Raw genomic sequence first — 17,706 nt, 5'->3', positions numbered from 1 at the left:
AGGAGCAAAGGGAAGGTGGACAGCCTCTGCTTGTCTCCTCCAAGGGTGGAGGAAGAAGGAATCGCAGACAGCAGCAGTGGTTGGGGACAAACTTCTGAAGAGCCCACAACTACCTCCCTGTCCCATCAACTCCTCTGGGACTGCAGCAACCTGATTTCTTTCTTTCCGGATTATATATTGTATATTTTTACTTGTTGGATTGTCTTATTCATAGACGCTCCATAGGGCTAGAGTGTGTTTTGTGCATCCCTGCAGCCCCCGATTCCTGATTAATATTCGTCAGATGAATTATATCTATAGATTTAAAAATAATCATTTCACCTTTAGCATATGTCGCTGTAGTCTAGTAGCCATGGGCTAAATATTGGCTCAGTAAACATCTAATAAATGCCCGTGTCTGATTCATTAGATTCTGCGTTCCACGAGGGCCGCGGCCTGGAACTGCGCAGGCACGTAGTAGGACCTCCGGAGACGTCCGGATGCGCGGGCTCCGGCAGCAGACCTCACCCCAAGCTTTCCCCACGCGCTCAGGGCGCGGCGGGGCGGGGCCCGGACTACGCTTCCCGGCGGGCCCCGCGCGCCAGGGGCCGGACCGGGGCGGGCCCGGGGCCGCCTGGGGGCGGGGCCGCCTACAAAGCCCGGGGGCGGGCGCCGGGGCGCAGAGTGACCGTAGCGCCGGCCGGAGCGCGGCGCAACCTAGCGCGGCGCGCACGGCGGGAGCGGCCCTCGAGCGGACCGGCCCGGAGGCGCCCCTGCCGCCCAGCTCGCGCGCCGCCGCCGCCCATGCGCGCACCCCCGCGCGGCCGGGGTCCGTAGGCCGCAGGGCGCCTCCCATGCTGCTGCAGCCCGCGCCGTGCGCCCCGAGCGCGGGCTTCCCGCGGCCGCCGGCCGCCCCCGGCGCCATGCACGGCTCGCAGAAGGACACCACGTTCACCAAGATCTTCGTGGGCGGCCTGCCCTACCACACCACCGACGCCTCGCTCAGGAAGTACTTCGAGGGCTTCGGGGACATCGAGGAGGCCGTGGTCATCACCGACCGCCAGACGGGCAAGTCCCGCGGCTACGGCTTCGTAAGTGGCCCCGCGGCCGGCCGGACGCGCCCTCCAGCCCGCACTTCCCTGGGCCCGGGGCGCCGAGGCCACCGGCCTCCCCGCGGCCGCCCGGGCGCCGAGGCCGGCGCCGCACCTGCTGCCCCCTCTCGGGCTCCGGGGCGGCGGTTCACGCTCCAGCCGGTTCCGCCCCCACTCCCCGCGGCTGGGTCTTCCTGCCCCCAACCCACCCCCGGTTTAAAAGGGGGACCCGCTGTGTTCACAGAACTTCCGAGTGTGTGGCGAGGTTTGGGGTCAGACGACCGTTCTCGGGACTTTCTGGAGCAGCTAGCCTGGGAGGAGCGGAGCCTGCGCCCCTGGGCGCTTTGAACCCGTTAGCGCCCCTCCCCCCATCTTTTCCAGCGGTCCCCTGTGCCGCCCCTAATATCACCTTAAGTGAACAGCGTTCTGAAAACAGCCTCGTCCTTTCTAAATACAGCGTCCCCAGACCCCTTCCGTGAGGAAATTTAGAGGCCCCTGCCTCTGGGGAAGAGGGTGCCCTTCTCCTCTGGGCAGTGTTTCTGTCCCTGAAGGCAAAGCTTCCCTGACACTTGAACTTGGAGGGAGGAGCTGGAATCCAGGGGGCATCTTTGTGGGAGGGCCCCCGGTGTGGTGGGGTCACAGGGGTGGGGGGTGGAGCCCGCTGCCCTGCACCCTACCAGGGAAGCCTCTGATGCGTTTGTTCCTCCAGGTGACTATGGCCGACCGGGCAGCGGCTGAGAGGGCTTGCAAGGACCCTAACCCCAACATCGACGGCCGCAAGGCCAACGTGAACCTGGCCTATCTGGGCGCCAAGCCAAGGAGCCTCCATTCTGGTGAGAGGCTGTTTCCCTTCCCAGGCTTTTGTCAGTTGCTATATTCAGCAACGGTGCCTGTCTAGTGCCACCCTCTGCCCTGCCCTGCCCGCCCCAGGAGTGGCAGTCGCTGTCATGTGCTTGCAGAGCCACCACAGGACAGTCACCCCTAGCTTGGGAGCTGGGCCCCTGCATTTAGCTGGCCTAGCTGTGTGTGCCCGTAGGACAGGGTGAGGAGGGTGTCATAGGAAGTTGGTCTCTGGGGCCTGAGGTAGAAGGACCACAGCCTAGAGGCTGCTGCCCCCCAGGTCCCTTGACCTGCTTAGCTGGGAGCTCTGGGGTTCACGTGGGGGTAGCCTGGGAGGGGCAGGGAAGTGGATTATCCTTTGTGGTTGGACTTGTATAGCTGGGGTGTTCTGCATCCCCCGCGAGGCCCAGCCCCTGACTGGTCTCGTTGTAGGTTTTGCCATCGGAGTACAGCAGCTGCACCCCACCTTGATCCAGCGGACCTATGGGTGAGTGGAGCGGCTGGCTGGAGATGGGGTGGGGGTTTCCTGGTCTCCCAGTGTGGGTGCCCCTTTCATTCTAGGCCTGCCCACCCCATGGCCTTGGTTGTGCCAGTAGCAGCCCCCTTTCTGTGCCTAGAGAACCATCGGTCTTCTGCTTCACCTTTTCAGAAACGTGATTGTGTTTGGGGGCTGGGAGAAGGTGGGGACCAGCCCGGAGAATTGAAGGAAGATAGGTTTCGTTTCTCCACCCTGGCAGAGGCCACGCCTCAGAGAGTGGGGAGCAGGGGCTGGAGCCTGCAGCCTGGGTTCAAATCCCGGCTTCTCCCTTACGAGCGGTCTGGTCTCTGCCTGTTTGCTCACCTGCCAGCGGGGAGGTGGCACACCTCTGATTGCTGAGAGTGCAGGGGTTAGGATGGTGTGACTTGGGGAGGTGAGGAACTGGCGAGCTGGGCTCTTCTCAGGAGCCCCTCTGACCGCCAGTGTCCAACAGATGGTGGCAGCAGGTCCCTGCCAGCCGGGGCCGACGTTTGTGAAGCTGCAGCAGGTGAGCCAGGATCGGGGCCAGATGTCCGGGCCCTGCCAGGCTGGCCTACGGGCCTTTTGTCTGACATGCTCTGGAGCAGCGTGTCCCGCCCTCCTCTGTCCAAAGCAGCCCCCCTCCCCCTGGCTTTTTTTCTTAGAACATATAAGGCCCGGCAGCTGCTTGGGGAAGGACATGCACACTTCAGGGGCACAAAGGAGCTTGCCATGCGGTCTGACTTTCCAGCCCCGTGATTGATGTCGGCTGGGCGCCCCGTGCAGGGAGCTTGTTGTTGGGGTTGGGAGGTGGTTTCTTTGTGGGAGGCGGGGGGACAGTTTTAAAAAGGCAGCTCCTTATAGACCGTTACCACTCCTCAGGCCAGTGGAGACCAGTTGCGTGCATTCGTGCGTGCCCCTGCCCTGGAGAGAGGCACGGTGTGAGGAGCGCGCTGGGGCAGGCGGCGTGGACCAAGGACCAGAGCAGGGGTGGAGCCAGGCTCCAGTGGGTCAGCCAGATGACGGGGGAGCTGCTCCGTGCCCAGACGCGGGGTTGCCTGCACGTGGTTTCAGGGTGGATAGCACATGCGTGTGAGCTCAGTTCCAGTCTGCCCTCTTGGGGGAGAGCCTGGAGGACGGCCGAGAACAGGTGGTTCTGGGTTTCCTTCTCGCCAGGATTCCGCTTTGTAAATGTCTGCAGCTGTCTTGGAAGGGTTTGGGAGACACCCAGTCTTCCTGCCGTCACCCCAGGTTCTTCCTCTGTGGGGTTCAGGCCACCCGAGGAGGGCGTTCCTCATTTCCATAGCCCTGGCTGTGCTCCCAGCATCCACACCAGGTGCCCCGGGGCAGGGCCAGCTGCACAAAGATCAGGGCGTGAGCCTCAGGCACACGCAGCTCTGTCCTGCTGAAATGCAACAATGCCTTCCCCGCCCCAGCCTGATCCGGCGCAGCTGTCCCTGAGGCCCTAGTAACTGTTGGTGCCTGGCCTCTGGGTCCTGCAGACGTGCGCTCGGATCCTGATTCTGTCACTCACCAGCTGGGTCCATCTTGGCAAGTGATATCCTCTTCCTTGAGCCTCAGCTTCCTCCTCTGACACGGTGCTGGCACGTGGGCTGGGTGCCCTGCCCCGGCCAGGCCTCCTGTCCTCACCGTCCTCTGAAATGGTGATTGATAATCCTCTCTTCGTAGAAAGGGAAACTGAGGCAAAGAAAGGTTGAAGAAAAGGTTAGCAACCAGTCTAGGGTGGCTGGAGTGACAGGGTTTGAACCCAGGCCAGCTCTAGAATCCATGCTCTCAACCCCTGTTCGCTGGTTGGGGATAGGGGGTGAGAGGGATGCCTGACCTTGTCCCTTGGGGTCCCCAGAGCGTCACCCCTTTTAAGGTAGTTGGTATTGGTCAGAGATCTTTCTGCCATGCGTGCCCCACCTCAGGTGGCAATGTTTTGTAACTGAAGCGGCTGGCTGGCCATTTAATACCTGTGGCGACGGGAAGAGGCCTCCAGCTATTTGCTGGTTGCCAGGGGGTGGACGCCCAAACGGACAAGGGATTACAAGGACGGTCCGTGGGCCGGGGGACTGACGTCTCAGAATCTCGCTGCCTCCCCCGCACCAGGCCTGGGTGAGGTCCAGGCCTGGGCGAGGCCTTGGGTGCGTTTCCCAGGAGAGGAGGCTGGGGGGCCCGCCTGGTCAGCTGCCTTCTCCCAGTGCCTGCTGCCGGGCGGGGAGTTGGGCTGTCAGCGTCCCTTTTGTCTTTGCAAACAATTGGGCTGGGGAGTGTGGCCGGGCCTGACTCAGCGGTCAGTTTTGTCAGCGCCGGGCTGGCAGGGAGGCCAGGCCTGCTGTTGGCTGAGGGTGCTGTGGGAGCCGGAGCCTGGGCAGCTCGGTTTGTACACCGGTTAACCCCTCTCCTGCCTGGTTGGCCTTCCTGGTCCCCACTTCTGGGCAAGGCTTCTGGAATTCCTCCCCGGCTGGGCCACAGGTCAGTGTGGGAAGAGTCACCGCAGAAGTAGGTGGTTGGGATCTTTCAGGACCTGACTCGCCAACTGCACTTCCTTCATGTGCCCATTTGTGGGGCCGAGGCCAGGTGACGAGGGGCTTGATCAAGGCAGGAGAGCGGCCCTTTGCTGGCTGGCGGGACAGTCGGCAGGCTGCAGCAGGAGTGAAGGTCAGAGCAGTTGGAGAGCCTTGGCTCTGGCCTGGAAGGGGCCGCCTGGTGTTGGATGGTGTTTGTTCATGCTTGGGCCTGAGGCTGCCATGATCTGAGGCTGGGCCTGGGCCTGCCTGCTCTTGGAACCCCTCTTGCGTTATTTTTGAAGGGCCAGCTGCTTCCCTGGGCACAGCCTACCCACCCCATTCTTACGAGGGCCATGCTGTGGACCCCACACCTGCTTTCTGTGCTTCCTGCTCTGCCAGGCATGGGGCCAGGCCCTGGGGCCCAGATGACAAGATGGAGTCTTGGGGCAGCTGGGTGTCAGGTGTGCTGGAGCAAGGATCCTGGGGTCTGCCTGGGTTCGAGGCCAGGCCAGCCCTTTTTCTCTGGGCTCTTCACCCCGTTTGGATGGTGGGAATGCCCCCCGCTGAGAGAGCGAGCGCTCTGTGCTGAGCGGTCGATGAGGCCTGGCCCACGGGAAGGCCTGGGGTTGTCCGTGGTGAGTCGGTCAGTGCCCCCTGACAGGGTGTCACTCCGGCCTCCAGTGCAGGCAGCAGAGGAGAAACTTGCCTAAGCTCTCTCAGTGTGGGTGTGGGGGCCGTGGTTCCTTCCATGAGGCCCAGCACCTCCCTCTGGCCAGCCTGGGACTGAACCCACGACCTTCTCCCAGGCATTGCTCACCCCTCCTGGCCTGTAGTGTCAGGGGCCCCTCCTCATTGTGTGGAGGTCCCCGCTGCCCCCATGGAGACCTGCAGCTGTGGATGTGCGTGTGCAGGGTCTGCACGGGCCGCCCCACCACCAGGACAGGAGAGGGGTCGGGCCTGGGCCGCACATACAGGGCTGTTTCCAGAATCGTTCATTCGTTGAGTGCTTGCTGAACGCCTGCTGTATGCCAGGCCCTGTGCCCGGAACACTTAGAGTAAGAGACCCAGTCCCCGTCACGGGCTCGCTGCCCAGTGGGGTCGCCAGACTCAAAGCCAGCAGGGCACTCGGGGGGGGGGGGGGGGGGCCACGCGGGGGCCCGGGAGCAGCTGGGGGTGCAGCTGGGCAGGGTGTTCTCTGTGGGCGTGGCACTGCCCTGCTTGGGCTGTGTGTGTGTGTGTGTGTGTGTGTGAGTGTGGAACTTACACACCAGGACGCGTCAAAACCTGGTGAAATCCCCCCCGGCCCGGAGCCTGGTTAACAGTCACATGTGTGTTGGTTCCTGGCTTAGGTAACGAGCTGGTTATAAGACCTCACATCGGGGGACCTCTCTGTACTATTTTTGCAACTCCTTGGGAGCCTTTCGCTATTTATAACATGACGTAAATAAAGCTGGGGGCGGGGAGGTGCTGGGCATGGGGGAGTCGGTGCCTTGAGGGCACAGAGGAAGTGAGGTCAGAGCCAGGAGCTGAGGGTGCTGGAAGGAGGTCTGTGCCCTCTCCCCGCTGTGGGTGTCACGTGGCTTGTTTTTACTTTCAGGGTGTCTGGGTGCCTGGCACTTCCTGTTTGTCACTCCCTGGAGTGAACGGGGCGGGTGGCCCGTGCACACCTGCTGTTTGTGCTCGTCTGCCGCAACAGAAACCGGCCTCCGCCGGCCTCCGGCGGTTCTGGGGTTCCTCGGGGAGGAGGAGCCCCTCGCCTGCCCTCCTGGCCCGGCAGGAGAGCCCCTCCTCTGGCTGCAGAGCCTTGTCCACAAGCCCCAGCCCAGGGGAGGCCAGACCACGGCCAGGCTGGTGCCGGCTCTAAATGCCCTCCCGGGGAGTGCCCCGGTGGGCCAGCCCCTTCCTGCCACCGCTGGGTGACGAGTCTGGAGGCCCCTCTTGGCGTCCTTGTCCTTGTGACTTGCCTGTTGAGCCTCAGGTTCCCCATCTGCCAAGTAGACATGACAGGTGCTCCTTGGCGTGCTTGGGGCATCCAGTCATCTCCCCCCCCCCGCCCCCAACATGGTGCCAGAAGGAAGCCGTGCGATCAGCCGGCCAGTTCATTCAGCAGGTACGCACTGGCTCGGTGCCAGGCTGGGCCGGGTTCCCCGCTGTGGTTCCAGAGCATTCTGCAGCAGAGTGGTCCTGGGAAGGGGACAAACGGAAAAGGGGATAATTGTGTCTCTGCTGGCAGCAGGCTCTGTGGAGAGAAAGCCCCAGGCAGGGGAGGAAGTGGGAGGTGTGTGTGCAGCAGGTGGCCGTGGGGCCCAGGGGAGCTTTGGGGTTTACTCTGAGTGCCGGGGAGGCCCTGAGCGGCGGGCGAGGGCCGGGTCACTGTGTCTCTAATAACCTCTCTGGCGGCTGGGCGACTGGGCTGCCAGGCTGGAGTGGAGGGGTCCACGTAACCAGTCAGCTCGAGGCCATGGCGGCTGCTCCGCACAGGCTGGGGTGAGAAGGGGGCTTCTGAGTACATTTTAAGGGTATGTCAGAGAAAGGGGGATTCGAGAAGATTCCAGAGCTTCTGGCCGGAGCAGATGGGGTGGAAGATCGGGTTGGTCTTGGCGGTGAGGGGAGGCCTGTGTGGGGTGCCCTTTTGGGGGAAGAACAGGTTCTGGTGGAGAGGCTGTGCCAGGGCCTGGCGTGGTCCCAGCAAGGACACCTCCTCTGCTCCAGTCCCGCGCCCCCCTCGCACCTGCCTGTTGTCTGATGGCCCCGGAGAGCCGGTTCCCTGATGGCCCGGCAGGGCTTGAGGTCGCGTCTCCAGAGGCCCCGCCTCCAGTGCGTGAGCAGAAACCTCCAGAGAGCAGAAAAAGTGAAACCAACCCATTTGCCTTTTTTTATTTTTACCTTGGGAGGTAGTTTTGCATTCAGAAATGGGCCTCCAGGCTGTGGCCGGAGCCTTTTCACTGCGAGTTTTGCTTTTTGAGTGTGGGCAGACGGGTCGTCTGGCCCGTGGTCTGAGCGTGGTGAGGAGGCTGGTACGTTCCATCACTGGGCAGTCTCCCGCAGGATCTCGCCTCGCCGTGGTGCTAGGAATTCTCGGCGGCCGGCTGAGAAGTGCAGATGTTGGCAGCACCCCTGCTTTCACCACTGGATGCCGGAGGCACGCCACTGTGACTGCCGGAATGTCCCGATGTGGCATGTCCCCTGAGGGCAGGCACTGTGAGAACCGCTGTCCCAGTGGAGGGTCTCGGTTCTTACAGCGAGCTCTGAGGCCACCCTCAGGACCCACTGCACAGACAGGAAAGCCCCTGACTGTCCCAGGCACAGCTGTGGGGCAGGTGGGGGCTGCCTGGCGGGCTCTGCGCCTCCTCTCCCCTCCCCTGGGCTAGCTGTTTGTGGTGTCCTGGCCTCAGTGCAGCAGGACAGACCACCAGCAGCTGCCGCGGCTTGGGCAGGGGCTCACGGTACCCGGACCGCTCTCCCATCTGGGTGGACCCCGGAGTGGGTCTGGGCCCACTGCCCTAGCCTGCAGCCAGTCCTGTGGGCACAGGTACCGGGCGGTGGACGGACGGACGGACGGGGGCAGACTGCTTGCTGTGCCCTGGCTGTGGGGCTGCACAGTCACTCAGGCCTCTGTGTCAGCCTCGGTTTCTCACTCTTGGAAGTGGGATAACAACAGCACCTTTTTCATGGCTGTGGGAAGCTATGGTAATTGTCCTGGGGTTTCACACACTGAGTGGTGGGGCCGAGCACTGAGGGGAGCGGGTAAATACATGCAGACAGCATCCCCAAGGGACAGGAAGCGGGTCCCTTTCCTCCCCAACTTAAACATTGTTCACCTGATGGTGTCAGTGCCGCCAGCAGGGCAGCTCCGATAGCCGGGGCAGAGGAGGGAGTGGAAACCTGGTAGATGGGACAGCTGCCTGCCTGAGCCGGCCGGACCTTGAGGCAGGTGTGGCCGTGAACCTGTCATTGTAAAGCCCCAGGTGCTTGTGCTGTGGACAGTGTGAGGCCCAGTCTAGGCAGTGGTTCCTGAGGGCGGGTGCATGTTAGAGTCTCTGGGGCTGTCAGTTGCAGGGTCCTGGACCCACCCGTCCACCTGCAGCCGGTGAGGATCCGGGTCCTTAGCCAATCCCTGGGGAGTTGGGGTAGGGCCAGCCCTGCCTGTGCCGGGAGGAGTTGTGGGCTCAGAGCTTTCGTAGCCTCACGTGAAGGAGTGTTCTGAGGTGGGGACTCCCGCGGTGGGTGGCACCACGCTGACGATGGCCAGGACGGGGGCTGGTGGGCACGCCCCACGGCATGCTGTATCCTATGTCGTTTGCTCCTTCCCCGGAGGCCTATGCACCGCGGGGCCCCTCATCTGCCTGGAGGGTGAGGGCCTGAGGGCTAGGTGCTGGGGCAGAGCTCACCCTCAGCTGCTCACTGAGACTCTGTCGGGGGAGACGGCCCTGGAGCTCCAGCTCTGTGCAGTCGCCCCTCCTCCTGGAGCTCCCCCTCCCTCCCGTCTGCTCAGCAGCAGTCCTGGCCCAGATAGCCGGGGCAGGTGAGAGCCGAGGTGGGATTCGAACCCAGCCTGGCTCTGTTCACGGCTCTTGTTCCCAGGGGGTGGGCAGCAGAGGCTTCTAATTGGGGGGAAGCTGGCAACGTGACCGGAGCCAGGGATCTGGGAGCACCTGGGGCATGGAGCCAGGTGTGCCCCAGACCCTCCTCCCTCAGGTGTTTGTGCAGGGTCCGTGGGCCCCCAGCGCTGTCCTTCTCCCCAGCTCTGCCCACGCCGAGCCCAGCCAGCACCGGCCCCGGTGCTTTGCCCCTGCTCAGGGTGCCTCACCTATGAGCTCTTAGGTGGGAAAGCCCACCTAACCTCGCACCGCTCCTCTGAAGGCGTTAGCACCTTACCAGGTGTGCAGCCATCACCGCTGTGACTGTAATCCAGCCTTCCCCCCCCCCCCAGGGGACCCTGAGCACTCCCCGCCCCCCCCCCAGCCCCAGGAGGCCCTGAGCACTCCCCAGCCCCGGGGGACCCTGAGCACTCCCCCCCCCCTCCAGCCCCAGGAGGCCCTGAGCACTTCCCGCACCCCCCCCCAGCCCCAGGAGGCCCTGAGCACTCCCCCCCCCCCCCCCCCGCAGCCCCAGGAGGCCCTGAGCACTCCCTGCACCCCCCCCAGCCCCGGGGGACCCTGAGCACTCCCTGCACCCCCCACAGCCCCAGGGGACTCTGAGCACTCCCTGCACCCCCCACAGCCCCAGGGGACTCTGAGCACTCCCCGCATCCCCCCCCCCCCCCCCCCCCCCCCCCCGCAGCCCACCCGCTCTGCCCTCTCTGGATTTGCTGTTGTAGGTGTTTCCTGTTGATAGGATCCCACAGTGTGGGCCTGTTGTTCTGGCTGCTCTCCCTCAGCATTATGTCCTCAGGGCTTGTCCCACATTGTAGGGTCAGAAGTGCATTCCTTTTTGTGGCCGAATAATATTCCGCAGCTCAAGTCACCACAGCCTGCTTACCCTCCCCCACTGCAGTGCACGGATGGATGTTTCTACCTCTGGCCTGTTGTGACTGGTGCTCTTTATTCCTGATGAGGAGTCTGGAATCTTGACTTCCTTCAAGTTACCTGACTATGGTAACTCAGCTCCATTTACAGAATGCCGTGTAAAGCTCAGGCTGCCATAAAAATGGTAGCTTCATGCGGTTCAACCTCACCTGTCCTTCGCACGTGTACAGATACACATTTGTTTTTGTAGCATAAGCAGCTTTACCATTAGCGTAGATCCCTCCCTTTTTCTGTGCTGCTGCTCGGCTCTCCTGACGCGGAGGGGAGAGGCTGGGCCCAGTCGTTTTCCTGCCACGTGCGGTGTGGTCTGGGGTCGTTGGCCTGCCTTGTCGCTGGGCCTGATGCATGGGTTTTTCTGGTTTTCATCAGTCCCGTGTGCTGCTGTGCTGTGCTGCGTGCACCTGCCTTTACTGTGGAGTGAGGGCTCCTCTCGGTGCGGGGGAGCCTGCCCAGGGGAGGGAGCATACGCCCTGGGGGCCGCTTGCTGCCCAGATGCTCTCCAGGCCGCTGTCCCTGTTCCTGCCCCTGCCAGGAACATTTTCCTTTTCCTTTCAAAGCAGCTTCTCTTTGGCGCGGGGGCGGGGCAGGGATCCCGAGCCCACCTTATAGTGAAAGGAAGTTGGGGTCCCACCTCACCCCTGTGGTGGCCCCGTCCTGTGTAACTTGTGCTCGTAGAAGGAGGAGATGCCTGCAGCAGGGCTGTCTACCCCACGAGGTCCCTGTGTCCAGTGAGCTGTGAGGCTCAGAGAGTCTTAGCCATTTACCCAGAGCAGCCCAGCGGCTGGTTGGCAGAGTGAGCACATGCTGATACTGCCTTTCCTTGCCTCAGTTTCCTGCCTGTGACATACTGAGTTGATCCCTACCCTGGAGGGCCGGGTGTGCAGTGGCGAGGCCGTGGTGGGACCAGCATGGCGGCTAACAGGGTCTGGGAGTCTCAGCCCCTGCGCTCTGTCGCCATGGGGCCTTGGGCTAGCTACTGAGCTCCGTGTGTCTGTTGTAAAATGAGGTGCCAATGCGAAGGCCAACCTGAGGGCTGGATTTCACGGTCGCCACGGGTCCGGGTGCAGTGCTTGGCTGTTGGCTGCTCCTTCCCGAACCTCATTGCTGCACGCTTTTCCACCTGCGTTTCTGTATCGCCCGCCCTGCACCGCTGGGCTGTTGGGAGCCAGGCCCGCAGTCCGTGAAAGGAATGAGCATCTCTGGGGGAGCTGTCACGGGGTGGGGAGGTAGACGTGGTAACTCGGCACACTGTAGGTGTCCTTTGGGGGGGCAGGTGCTGGGGAGGTGAAAGGGAAGAATGAGACAGGACGGGCTTCATGGGCAGGCAGCCTGGGCAGTCACACGGTACCCATACGCAGAAGGGCCCGAGCTGGCCTCCATGCCTGCTGTCACCCTCCTAGGATTCCCAGTCACTTTCCAGCATGGTCCCCAATCATGTCGGTGGTCCTGTGGGGTGCAGGGTGGGAGGGGTGCCTGGGAAAGGCCCACTGAAGGGGGCATGTTTACACCCAAACTTGGAGGAGGGAGGGTGGCAGGCACAGCCAGGGCACAGGCCTGCACAGCTGGCGTGTTCCAGCCACAGAAGAACAGACTGGGGACAGGGACACAGCGGCTCCCAGCTCTCCGGGTCCCCCCTGGTGCCAGCGTGTTGCCTGCCCCTCAGCCCTCTCTGTTTGGCCCCACAGGCTGACCCCCCACTACATCTACCCTCAAGCCATCGTCCAGCCCAGCGTGGTGATCCCGGCTGCCCCCGTCCCATCGCTGTCCTCGCCCTTCCTGGAGTACACGCCGGCCAGCCCAGCCTACACCCAGTTCCCCCCAGCCACATACGACCAATACCCATACGCCGCCTCGCCCGCCTCCGTGACCAGCTTTGTGGGCTACAGCTACCCGGCCGCTGTGCCCCCCGGCCTCTCGGCCTCAGCCCCCACGGGCGCCACCTTCGTGCAGTACCAGCCTCCACAGCTGCAGCCCGACAGGATGCAATGAGGCCACTGCCCCCTCGAGGCCCGTCACCCACGCACCCACCAGGCAAGTGGCCGGCCGAGCTCGGGGTGCACACCAGCACCTGTGCCTCTGGGGACCCCGCAGGACCCCCCACCTGCAGGACCCCCCGGATGGCCTGGAGACCGAATCCCTTTAAATCCAGGACCCCACACATTTCGAGGGAGGACTTGGAGAGAAAAGCGGGAGCGGGAGCTCTAGAAGATGCAGCCGGACCTCCCCGCACACACATCTGCCTTCTCCCTTCTCCCTTCACCTCCCTCCCTCCCTCACTCCCACCCGAGCTCCGGGCTGAGGGCTCCCTGCATCTGTGAGGCCTCCTGCCCTCCACAGAGCCCCCCACTTTGGGCTCTGCGGAAACTGTCCTGCTCAGAGATGCCTTACTTCAGGGAAACCTGAAGGAGCGACGTGAATTGACTGTTGGTTGTCGCTCCGTCTGCACAAGCTGTGAACGTGGAGGCCGTGTGCGGGGAGGCCGCCTGTGGAACTCTCCTTTCCGGTCTCTCCCGCCAGACCCCGGGGCTCAGTGCCGCGCCCCCAGCCGGCTTCCCCGCCCTCCAAGCACTGCAGCCTCTTTTCTTACTGTCATTGTTTTGCTACTAAGAAGATTCAGAAGTTCAGTTTATTTTTTCAACGGAGGCTCCTGCCCCCAGGGAACCAGAACCTGTTTGGAACCAGAACCTGTTTTTGACTTTGAGACTCACTTTTGTCCGTGGCTCCGCCTGAGGAGAAGGACAGTATTTCTGTTTGAAAAGGTGTCTGTCTGTCGCTGGAGCACCAAGAGTCCCTCGGAGGGTGGGCATCTCCAGGTCTCTCTCGGTAACAGTAAGTTGTCTCAGAAGCCTGTCTCCACCCCTGCTGCGCCTGCAGGGCCAGAGCGAGGTGATGCTGGCTGAGCGCCCCCGCCTCTTCAGTCCCTGTTGCACCCAGCCTGGCGGGGACCCGCCTGACGCCCTGCCTGCCCAGGGCTTGGTGCAGAGGGAGGGAGTGAGGCAGCGGGAAGGGGCGGTGAGGGCAGCCGGCCAAGGGGGTGGGGGAGTGTGGACAGAAGGTCAGGGGGCGCTGGGGGTATTCCTTCAGACCTACCTCAGGGAAGCGGGAGGCTCAGGGCTGACTGGCGCAGGCGGTGCTCCTGGTCCACAGTCACGTCCCAGGAAATACCGGTAGCTAATGTTATAATAATATTTTTATTAGAACGTTCTGATTATAAAAATAAAACTTGTTTTCTTTAAAGAAAAAGCTGGTCTGTAACAATTCTCCACATGGGCGCCTTCCATTCCCTGATACAGTGGTCATGGGCAAGTCGGGGCCATGGGGGTGTCAGTCACACCCCGTCCCTCCTGGCCGGGACTTGAACCTGTTCACTGAGCGTCTCCTGAGCCGGCCTGCGGGCATCCAGAGTGATGGGATAGACAGCCCCCCAATACCACCCGCCCTCAGATGCTGCCTGACACCCCAGGGGAGAGCATAGGGTGGGGTGCTCAGAGCAGGGCCCTCAGGGCAGGGGCTCAGTGTTGGGATTGATGGCCCCAGCAGAACCCCTGGAATAGGGAGACAGCTCCCCAAGAGACCTGAGGAAGAAGTAAGGGCTGCCGAGAGGAAGCGGTGGGTGCTGGCAGCCAGGTGGGGCACAAGGTCAGAGTTAGGAAGGCAGGTCTGGTCTGGGGCTGAGGAGCCCCACTCGGCACTGGGGAAATCACAGGCCTCACAGAGGAGGGGTTACGGCTGGGGAGGATATTAATTCAGTCACTTTTTAATCATTCATTCTAAGAAATGTGTGCTAGGTCACGTGCAGAGCACTGGGGATAGTCATACACAGTCTAGTGGGATAGACACAACAGACATGCAAATGGAGTAATTTCAAACACCAATCACACTGCGAAGGAAATATCACAGGATGGTGGAGAATGACTGGATTCTAGGCAGAGGGAACAGCAAGTGCAAAGGTCTTGGGGTAGGCTGAACTGGCCAAGGAGGCCAGGGTAGCTGGAGGAGGAGCAGTGAGGGGAAGAGGTAGATGAACGTTAGGAGGTGGTTGCTGGAGCTGGGGAGACAGCCGAGACCCAGGGGACGGCCTGCTGTGAGCAGCTGGGGAGGGATAGCAGTACACAGATGCTACTGGCAAACTCAGTGCAGTGTGACTGGCTCTATCGGGGAAGTCCCCTGAACCTGGGGGACGGGGGAGGGGATGGCAGCTGGACTGTAGGAGGAGGGTTCCCAGTGATCTCCAGGAATGGAATGGGCGCTCCTGGTAAGGAGGTCAGACTGAACAGAGGCTCAGAGGTCCTGGGTATGACCTTCTTGGGGGCAGTCACTATCCAGGCACCAGGCTTGTTCTCTGACCCTGCAGAGCAGGGCTGGGCCCCAAACATGCAATCTGACCCCGTCTCCCTCACCTTTCACACAGCGGCCAAGCCAGATTCAAGTCGCTCTGAATTCCCTCTCACTCTCACATCCACGTCTCCTCCAGCTCAGAGCCCTTTGTGGCTCCCCATTTGTGGGCCCTCAAAGGAAAAGCCAAAGTGGTTACTGTGGCCTATGAGGCCCCGGCCTTGTTGCCTTCCCACACCTGGCACAACTCACCCCAGGGCCTTTGCACTTGCTGTTGACTCCTCTAGCTTTCACCAGCTGAACTCCATCCGCTCTCAGCAGAAAAGTTTCTTTGTTCCAGAAGCCTCCTCTGACCCTGTCTCAGTTGAGGCAACATAACTGTGTCCCCCTTTCATTTGTGTCCTCATCTGTCCTTGTCCCCCTCACCTCATTGGCACACTAACTCCAGAAGGGTGGGGGTTTCTGCCTTGTTCCCCCAAATGTAGAGCCGTGCCAGGCCCAGCAGGGAAGCTGAGGCCTGCTAACATTCTGAACTTGGTTTAGCCGGTGGCCAGTGAGCATAAGAGATTTCTAGCGAAGGACGCAGTGGGAGTTTGGGGACCATCCATTCAGGTCGGAGTGTGCTGTGCAAACTCGGTGCATAGTCATAAACAGTCCAGTGGGATAAAAGCAGCTCTGACCCGGGAGAGGTTGGGGCCTGGGTTGGAGAGGGGGCACCGAGACCAGAGTCACTGCAGAGTCCACATGGCTCGGGGCACAGTTACTCCTGGAGAGGGGAGCAGCCACGCGGAGCTGGACAGCAGTCTGACCCCACCGACAGCGCCACGACAACTCTCTGTGGTCAGCCCTTAGCGCTGAAGTGAGACAGGGTCACCCTGATGCGGGGAGGAGGTTCGTGGTGGACCAGGGGGCTCCTGGGGCCTTTTCCAGGCACTTTGACTTGGAGATTTGTAAGTCCCACTTCAGTGGTCCAGGGCCCCCAGCCTCTGCCTAGGAACTACGGTCAGGGTTCTCGTCTCGGGGTCAAGCCAGGTGAGATCCTGCCAGGCAGGGTTCCCTCTTCTTTACTGGGACCCTTGCCTGTCCCTCCTGCCTGTCCTCTCTCGCCAGCTGGGTCTCAGTTTGCAAACACTGGCAAGGGCCAGGGAGGTCCTCCTGGGGCTGCCAGCCCAGAAGAGACATTTGCTGCAGCTGATAAGGGTTTGGGGGCGGGGAGGGGGTTGCGGGTGCTGCCAGGGTTATCTGGAGGGCCACGCTCGGCCAGCCCACTTCCTGTCGCTATCGGCCAGTGGCAGCCTCTAGGACATGCCGTGAGGCCTCAAAAAACATCCTCCTGGGCCGGGGATGGCGGTGCTGCCAGGAGCAGCTTCCGAAGTCTCTGGCCAGTGACACCGGAGGCAGCCACCTGTCGCTGGCAACGGTCATGGCAGACTTCGACAGTGACCACCGGCTCTGGCCCGGCACTGACCAGGCAGGCACTGTGCCAACCTTTTCCAGGGTTAGCCTGCGTTCTCCATGAGGTGAACTCTGTGTCCCCACTGCACAAACGGAGGATGGAGACCCCGAGGAATGGAGCCCCCGTTCCTGAGCCCCCGAGGGGAGGTGGCTCGCAGGGCCCAGAGGGAAAGCTGGCAGTAACTGAGGGTGGAGGTGAGGAAGACACCCTCATCCTGTGGACCCACCCAGGCCCACCTAAGGGCGAAGGACCCCTTGTTTCCCGTCAGTCAACACAACCACCACCACCCCTGCTTTGGTCACGAGAACGGACATTTATGGCGAGCTCTCTGTGGCTTTATGGCTGTTCTCCCCCGGAACGCCCCCAGCCGGTGGTGGGACGTTGATGGGGTCCAGTTCACAGATGGAAAAACGGAAGCTGGGGAGATTCAGCCCCTTCCCGAGTCCAGAGAGCGGGAGTCAGAATGTGGACCGGAGCATCCCGAACGTGGAGGCCCCATGCCGCCCTGCTCGGACTCGGCTCAGGGCTCCACCCCCACCCAGGGCTCCCCCACCTCCCTCACCCCAACGCCAGCTCCCTCAGCTGCTGAGTCACCCTTGTGTTTGTCCCCCAGAGACATGCACACCAACCCGGGAACCCCCTGGGGTTGGGGACCGTCCAGATACAGTGAAAATAGCAAGGCAGCTGCTCAGCGTGCCCTGGGCTGGGCGTCTGCAAGGGCACAGCACGGGGTGGGCACCTGGCCGTCCAGATACCGCCCGGGCCTCCTGCGGCGGCTGATAAGTGCCCTGCTCTGCTTATCAGCCCCGCTCTCTCGCCTGCTCTACCCCAAACCTGTGTACACACTGGGGTGCACAGCAGCTTGGAGAGCAAGAGGGGCGAACCCCCACAGCCTGCCCCTTCAGCTGAGCCAGATACACCAAAGGCAACTTGGAGCTCCTGGGGCCTTTTGCTGGCTCCCCCGTTCCCTGGCCCCTGGTGGGCATTTTTTAGAGAAATTAAATATAAAGGTGGTTTCCCCCCCTAAATTATAAAATTAACACTGCTGGGGGGAAGTTTTCAAAATAAAGGGACTGTATTAAATCACCCCCATATGCGTATGGGCAGCGGCAGGAAGGAGACAGCAGGCAGGAGCAGTAGGGGTCACAGGAGTCCGGCTTCTCTCTCAGCACCGCTCTCTATGGTTTACAGCTGAGCAATAAAAACTGGAAAGTGCTGTTTGGCATGTGTTCCATATTGCAGTTGTGTGGACACAGTCCAAATGCGAGCAGGGTGGGCGTTTCCTGCATCCTGGCCTTGCCATACGGCTCTCCTGGTGTCTCTGATGGGCCTGAGCTGGGTGGGGTCCAGAGGCTGTTCTTGTTGCCTCCCGTCCCTTGACTACAGTAACTCGCTCCATCCTCTAAAAAGGGAACTCAGAATGTGCTGCTCCGGCATAAAAGCCTCTGTGGCTCCCCATTTCCCTGGG

General features: G+C 61.9%; 2 protein-coding genes across 2 annotated transcripts in view; one reads left to right on the top strand and one right to left on the bottom strand.

The window, feature by feature from the left end:
• The window catches only part of ZBP1 (Z-DNA binding protein 1), a 244,968-nt gene that overhangs the window by 90,275 nt on the left and 136,987 nt on the right, over window positions 1–17,706 (bottom strand). The gene's annotated exons all lie outside the window — the stretch shown is intronic.
• On the top strand, window positions 653–13,690 carry RBM38 (RNA binding motif protein 38). Its single transcript, XM_084887280.1, has 4 exons — window positions 653–1,070; window positions 1,780–1,903; window positions 2,343–2,397; window positions 12,133–13,690. Exons 1-4 carry the CDS (start codon window positions 834–836, stop codon window positions 12,434–12,436), a joined length of 720 nt encoding a protein of 239 aa, XP_084743406.1. The 5' UTR covers window positions 653–833; the 3' UTR covers window positions 12,437–13,690.

This window comes from Pipistrellus hanaki, assembly GCF_964339955.1.
Source record: "Pipistrellus hanaki genome assembly, chromosome: 6".
Taxonomy (NCBI): domain Eukaryota; kingdom Metazoa; phylum Chordata; class Mammalia; order Chiroptera; family Vespertilionidae; genus Pipistrellus; species Pipistrellus hanaki.
Note: the sequence above shows the minus strand (reverse complement) of the source record. Positions and strands in the feature narration are given on the sequence as shown.

Excerpts from the sequence above, each read along its gene's own strand:
- RBM38 (XM_084887280.1), top strand. The coding sequence starts at position 834 with ATGCTGCTGCAGCCCGCGCCGTGCGCCCCGAGCGCGGGCTTCCCGCGG. Across the intron at positions 1,071-1,779 it reads AGTCCCGCGGCTACGGCTTC|GTGACTATGGCCGACCGGGC; the intron begins GTAAGTGGCCCC and ends TTGTTCCTCCAG. Across the intron at positions 2,398-12,132 it reads TTGATCCAGCGGACCTATGG|GCTGACCCCCCACTACATCT; the intron begins GTGAGTGGAGCG and ends TTGGCCCCACAG.